We start from the raw sequence: 5,419 nt of genomic DNA, 5'->3' as shown, positions 1-5,419 counted from the left end.
GACTGCTGTAGCCTATATCCAGCTTAGGCTGTTTTCCCTAAATATATATACTGTTTGAATGACAGCTTGGTAAATCTGTTGGCGATCAAATATTCAACATCACGACTCATCATAAGTAGCCTACTTGGTACATTATCAGCGCAGCGGCAGACGTTCAAACTAATATCACGTAATTAAGTCTCTGTGATGATTGGTTGATATCAGAAGGGATGCTAGCCTCCTCTACGAGGTTTCTTTTCTCAACACTCCTCAGCGCTGAAAGTGAATACTCGATGGTGATCGGCTAATTTTTTTTACCAACGGAGGCACGAGAGCTCAGCTCTCCCCCGGCCTCCCCCTCCCCTTTCTCTATCATTAGCGGTTGTAGTTACATCAGCAGATTCGGCACATTCGCCATAGTAAAGCGGCGCTTTCCAACTTCATAACAAGTTATGGTATTACAGCTGTGAAATTACAAACAAAAAATACACATTCTGAGACATGAACTGAAATGAACTGTGAATTTTATTAACATTAAATCGTCCTCCTCCCATTTTCACCTCAAAATTTTAGGGAAGCTGTGCCTCCCCTGCCTCCCCCGACGAGCCGCCACTGTACACACACACACACACACACACACACACACACACACACTGAATACAATTTCCTACATTTTACATTTACATTTTCCTTTTGAACGTTGTACATTTTCCTTTAAAAAAAAAAAACTTTTCTTTTGAAAAATCATTCACTATCAGATTAGGAATGCTTGTCAGATAAGTAAATAGCGTCAGTTTTGATTTCATGTGTATTTTAGATGATTTTTGCAATGGAGTTAGAAGCTATTTACTTTAGTTCAAAATTAGTAGTGTTTCAGTGTTTGAAAGTCCTCTGGTTTGCGCAAGTTCTGTGAGTTCCCACTGTGTAGTGTGAGGTTGCTGAGTAATAATCCAGTAAAGGACTTTCACATGTGTGAGAGCCAGTCTGGCTTTGCCATAGTGGCCCCTTCAGAGACCCGGAGTCTTCAAAGAAACTGGCAGCAAAGTGAGATCAACATAGGGAGGAGGTGTAACATTTGGGATTTGTTTGGGAGCCGAACAGGTTCGCAAGGACAGGTTCATGTGTCCACAAAACCACTGACTTTAAAATGAGGACGCTTCGTTGAGATGCACAACAAATCTTGTGTCGTTCCCACATCTTCTGACTGCTTCATTTCCATGACTTTTCAAGTTGGTTCTGACTAACTTTGAATCCTGAATATAAATAGAGTCTCCACCAGTGTGACTTTTAAATTAATGATAGTAGTTCATACAGCTTGCGCTTTCCTTTTTCTGTCACAGTAAACTGCAAACACATTTGCAGCATGAAATACTTAAACTGCACTTTGATGAACTCCCACAACGCAAGTTAACTGTGGGAATGAGTCAAACTATATTAAAACCAGCTCTTTCCATCACCCTTGACCATGTTTAACTGTAATTTCTCTTTAACTGTTAATTCAGATTTTAAAAAATCAGCATGCTTTAGCAACAGATTTAACAGCGCAGTACTTTTCAGGAGATTTCAGTAAGAAACGTTCTGTTATTGTGCCGTTAAGGGCCTTCTCATTTGCATACCATTACAAACACTATGCACATGTAAACATTGGGCTAATTGTTATTCAATGAACGTGTTAAAAGCCTAAAGGGATAGTTCACCCAAAAATCTAAATACTATCATCAGTAGTCTTGTTTTGGACCCCATTGACTTTAATTGCATTGTTCTTCTTCAAGAAACACTCTTCTTTCCACAGATAAAGAAAGCCATACATGTTTGGAATGACATGAGGGTGAGGAAATTGATTTAATTTTCATTTTTGCACAAACTATCCCAACAGTATGGATGCCAAATAGATACGGACCGCCGCTGAGTTATTCAAAAAGTGTCAATTTTATTTTTTGTACAAAATCATACCATTCATTTACACTTTGCAATACAAAGTACAATCATATCAGTGTCATATACATTCAAAAAAACAATTACATGGCAAAATCTCTGAAGTTCCTGATGAAAAAAGGCACATGGCAAAGTATTGCATGTCTTGAGTGCTGGTTATCTGCTGTTGTGTTATGATAGCACAACAGTTTAAATACTTTTAATTCAAGAAAGCGTCATTTTGCACTTGTTCCCTGTTTAAAAACATGGCGTTAATTATTCCTTTGGTCTCAAGCTCATTGGTGTGCCACCATCTACGGTGTGAAATGTCTGACCGATTACCTCTCAGAAAAGAAAAAATAAACAAAAAAGTGACCGTTACCCATTTTACATTCAGTCACAGGCATATAAATTATTGCTTATTAGAGAGGCTACATGTTTAAAACCTCCCAAATAGTACGTATCCGTAAACAAATGTACAGTACACATCAACCCGACCAGGACAGGGCAAATACTGTTGAAATGGAAGGCACATGACGGGCGCGTGAATCTGCGTTTACACTGAAATGAAAAAGCTTCTTAGTCAATGAATTAAGAGTCTTTTGTTTTGTGCCGTTTCCTTTCTGAGGGTGTCGAAGGTTCTCCAGGAACCAAACTTAAAGCGGAAAGGGTGTTTTGGGTCAGTTTTACTTGTTAGCGTGTAGTGTCTTGGTTGGAATCTGATCTCTGAATGACTCCACAAACACTTTATGCATTCAGACCCTAGGGCATTGCATTTTTAAATCGGTTGCGTTTTGCACTTTGTATCCAGTTTATCATGAGTATACTGACAGGAAGAGCAGATCCGAGATCACATTCACAATCGGAGGCACTTAGTGAATGTGTGTGTGTGTGTGTGATTGTCTCAGTGTGCAATGCAACAGCCAGATTCCTCATGTTTGTGCAGCAGAGACATGCGAGAGAAGGTTTTGGAGCAGTTCTTGCACTGGTATTTCTTCACGTCTGAGTGGGTTTGCAGGTGAGCTCGGAGGTTGGACCGGTCTGCGAATGCACGACTGCAGTGAGGGCATGAAAAGGGTTTCTCACCTATTGAACACAAAAGTCATGTCAGTTCATAATGAAGGACTGCTGCATCATGCAATGCAACGTCTAACACAATTATTGGCTACAAATTGTGCAAAATACTTAAAAGCAAAGAACTTTAGGTGTGCACATTATAGATCTGCACTTTTCCACTCAATTGTGTGATCATCTCTCTTCTCACCTGTATGCGTCCGAATGTGTCCCTGCAGCAACCAAGGTCTGGAGAAAGCTTTCCCGCACATTTTGCAAACGCACGGCAGCGTGTGTGTCCTTATGTGCATCTTTAGGGCCCCTAGGCTGACGTATTCCTTCTCGCAGTACTTGCAGCTGAATGATTTCCTGGTCTGTGCGTCGCAGTGCAGCTGCTTGTGTTTCATGAGTCCGGAATACGTGCTGTAGGACTTGTTGCACAAACTGCACTGAAACTTCTCAGCGTCTGACAGTTTGGTCGACTGTATCCGCTCGTCTCCATCGCTCCTGGGGCTCTCCGAACCGCTGTGGTCTTTAATAGAGGACGTGTCGGAGAGGGACGAGGGGTATCCGGAGATGGGGGACAGGTCGCTGGGCAGGGGTGACAGGGGCAGGTTGCTGGTAGTCCACACTGTTATGGGGTTATACGACACCGGGCTTAACACTTCAGGCTGAGGTATAACAGGCACCGGGAGGGTTTTTAAGACATATGGAGAAATAAACACTGCAATAAAAGGGGAAATGCAGTTGCATTAGTTCACTGGGTACTTGACATAAAAAAACTTGAGAAGTGGCATGCTATATTCTTAAATCTGAAATGCAATTTCCTTCTTTTATAGTTATGCATGCATCTTTTATGGCCATATTTATTGAGAAAACGAGTATTTGTACTTATTTAGGATATGCTTTCCCTAGAGCATTCATATAGTAAACTCTAGTTAATTGTTATGCACCAACTACCAGTTTTTATTAACTCATGGAGTTACATTCAGACAATAATTTCACAACACTGATATCATGATATCATTCGCCAAAAAACAATCCTACGCATGTGTACCGGATTTTAAAATGAAATACTTTGGAAACAGTCCTAAAAGTGGGATCAATTAAAATCCAAACTTATAAAATGAAACGGCTATTTTGTCAGTTTTAAGTTTATTCGGCAGGAACTGTTTCCATTAGGATCCTTTGGATTGTTTGGCAATTATTCCGTTTTAGTCCATGTTTAGTCTTCGTGAGCAACATATCAAGAAAAAAAGCAATGGATTAATTCAATAGGCGCATCTTTTTAACATGTTGCAACTCAAAGTGTTTTAACTTTAACGAAGAGTTGCAACACACTAAATAACTTGAACGTTTTACTGTTAGGAGTTAGAATCATCAAGTTTATTACCTGTTGGACTCTCCAGTTCACTATAATTCGGTTTCTTGGCTGCATTGAAATGCTTCTTTACTAGGAATGAACGAGGCATCCTGGAATACGTATAAAGTCGACTGGTAGATATAAAGGTCCTCTCTTCTCTTTTCTAAAGTCAAATCACTGTAATCCTTATTGCTCGGTCCGGCAGGGCTTCATCTTCCAGCGCAGAGCAGCTCTACTCCAGCGCCTCAGTGCAAAAAACAAGTAAATACTTCCAATCAGGTGCAAAGGGAGGGGCCGAGCTTTCGAAATGTGCATATTCATGAGATCCGGTCCAATCGAAATAGAGGCGTGGTTTGTAGGGGGCGGGGTCAGAAGCGACTAAGGAAAGGAAGACAGGTGTTCACACTAGGGATGTGTATGGAGGTGAAATAATGTTCAGGCTTGTCACAGATGGTCAAAGCACACAGATTGTTGGAATGCCATTATTCTAGAACGTTTAAAGCAGGATAGCCCATTAAAAAAAAAAAAAAGATCCCTAAAAGGGAATGTAGATCTTGTTTACTCTTGGTCCTGATTGATTTGTGAATATTAAAAACAAAAACAACAACATTATAGGCTTTATGTTGGTTTGGTGGCGTTTAATTTGACCAGATGTTTCCCTAAAGTGTTAATTTGGTCACCTCTCACAAGTAATGTTTTCAGATCCATCCGTTTAAAGATGTGTTTTCAAAAATAGCAATTTCATATACATTTAGTTATGGATTTAGAGTTAAAAGATGTAAATCCAACGCAAATGTTCAAGATTGAGCGCAGAGTCTAGTTTAATCGCAGTTCACTAGCGCCCTCTTGTGTTCACGCGAGTAACTCTAGTATAACATGATTACAGTAACTCTATGAAAATGAGTTACTACCTCTGACTTGCGAATAAGGTCAATTAGGTCTCGTGTAATTATTTTTTTCTATGTATAAACAATGAAAAGGGCTTGACAAGTCAATTAAAGTTAAAACAGAATATTTTAAATATATAGATAAAAATATCAGCACGTTTTTCTGAAAGAGTTGATTTATTGTGTTATACATAAGCCTGCTATATTTACAAAAATTAGGCTA

At 39.7% G+C, this 5,419-nt stretch overlaps 1 protein-coding gene across 1 annotated transcript; it reads right to left on the bottom strand.

Annotated features, from left to right (window-relative positions):
• Window positions 1–2,172: 2,172 nt before the first annotated feature.
• On the bottom strand, window positions 2,173–4,566 carry LOC107732073 (zinc finger protein SNAI2-like). The gene is made up of 3 exons (XM_016543317.1): window positions 4,340–4,566; window positions 3,158–3,670; window positions 2,173–2,979 (listed from the first exon to the last, which is right to left on the bottom strand). The coding sequence occupies exons 1-3, from the start codon at window positions 4,416–4,418 to the stop codon at window positions 2,798–2,800; spliced, it is 774 nt and encodes a 257-aa protein (XP_016398803.1). The 5' UTR covers window positions 4,419–4,566; the 3' UTR covers window positions 2,173–2,797.
• Window positions 4,567–5,419: the final 853 nt, after the last annotated feature.

Source organism: Sinocyclocheilus rhinocerous, unplaced genomic scaffold (assembly GCF_001515625.1).
Source record: "Sinocyclocheilus rhinocerous isolate Xijiao unplaced genomic scaffold, SAMN03320098_v1.1 scaffold97, whole genome shotgun sequence".
NCBI classification, from domain to species: Eukaryota; Metazoa; Chordata; class Actinopteri; order Cypriniformes; family Cyprinidae; genus Sinocyclocheilus; species Sinocyclocheilus rhinocerous.
The sequence above is the reverse complement of the archived record's forward strand: the minus strand, read 5'-3'. Positions and strand labels throughout refer to the sequence as shown.

Coding starts and splice junctions, on each gene's coding strand:
- LOC107732073 (XM_016543317.1), bottom strand. CDS start 4,418: ATGCCTCGTTCATTCCTAGTAAAGAAGCATTTCAATGCAGCCAAGAAA. Junction 3,671..4,339: donor TGAACTGGAGAGTCCAACAG/GTAATAAACTTG, acceptor CTTTTATTGCAG/TGTTTATTTCTCCATATGTC. Junction 2,980..3,157: donor ACACATTCGGACGCATACAG/GTGAGAAGAGAG, acceptor TGTGTTCAATAG/GTGAGAAACCCTTTTCATGC.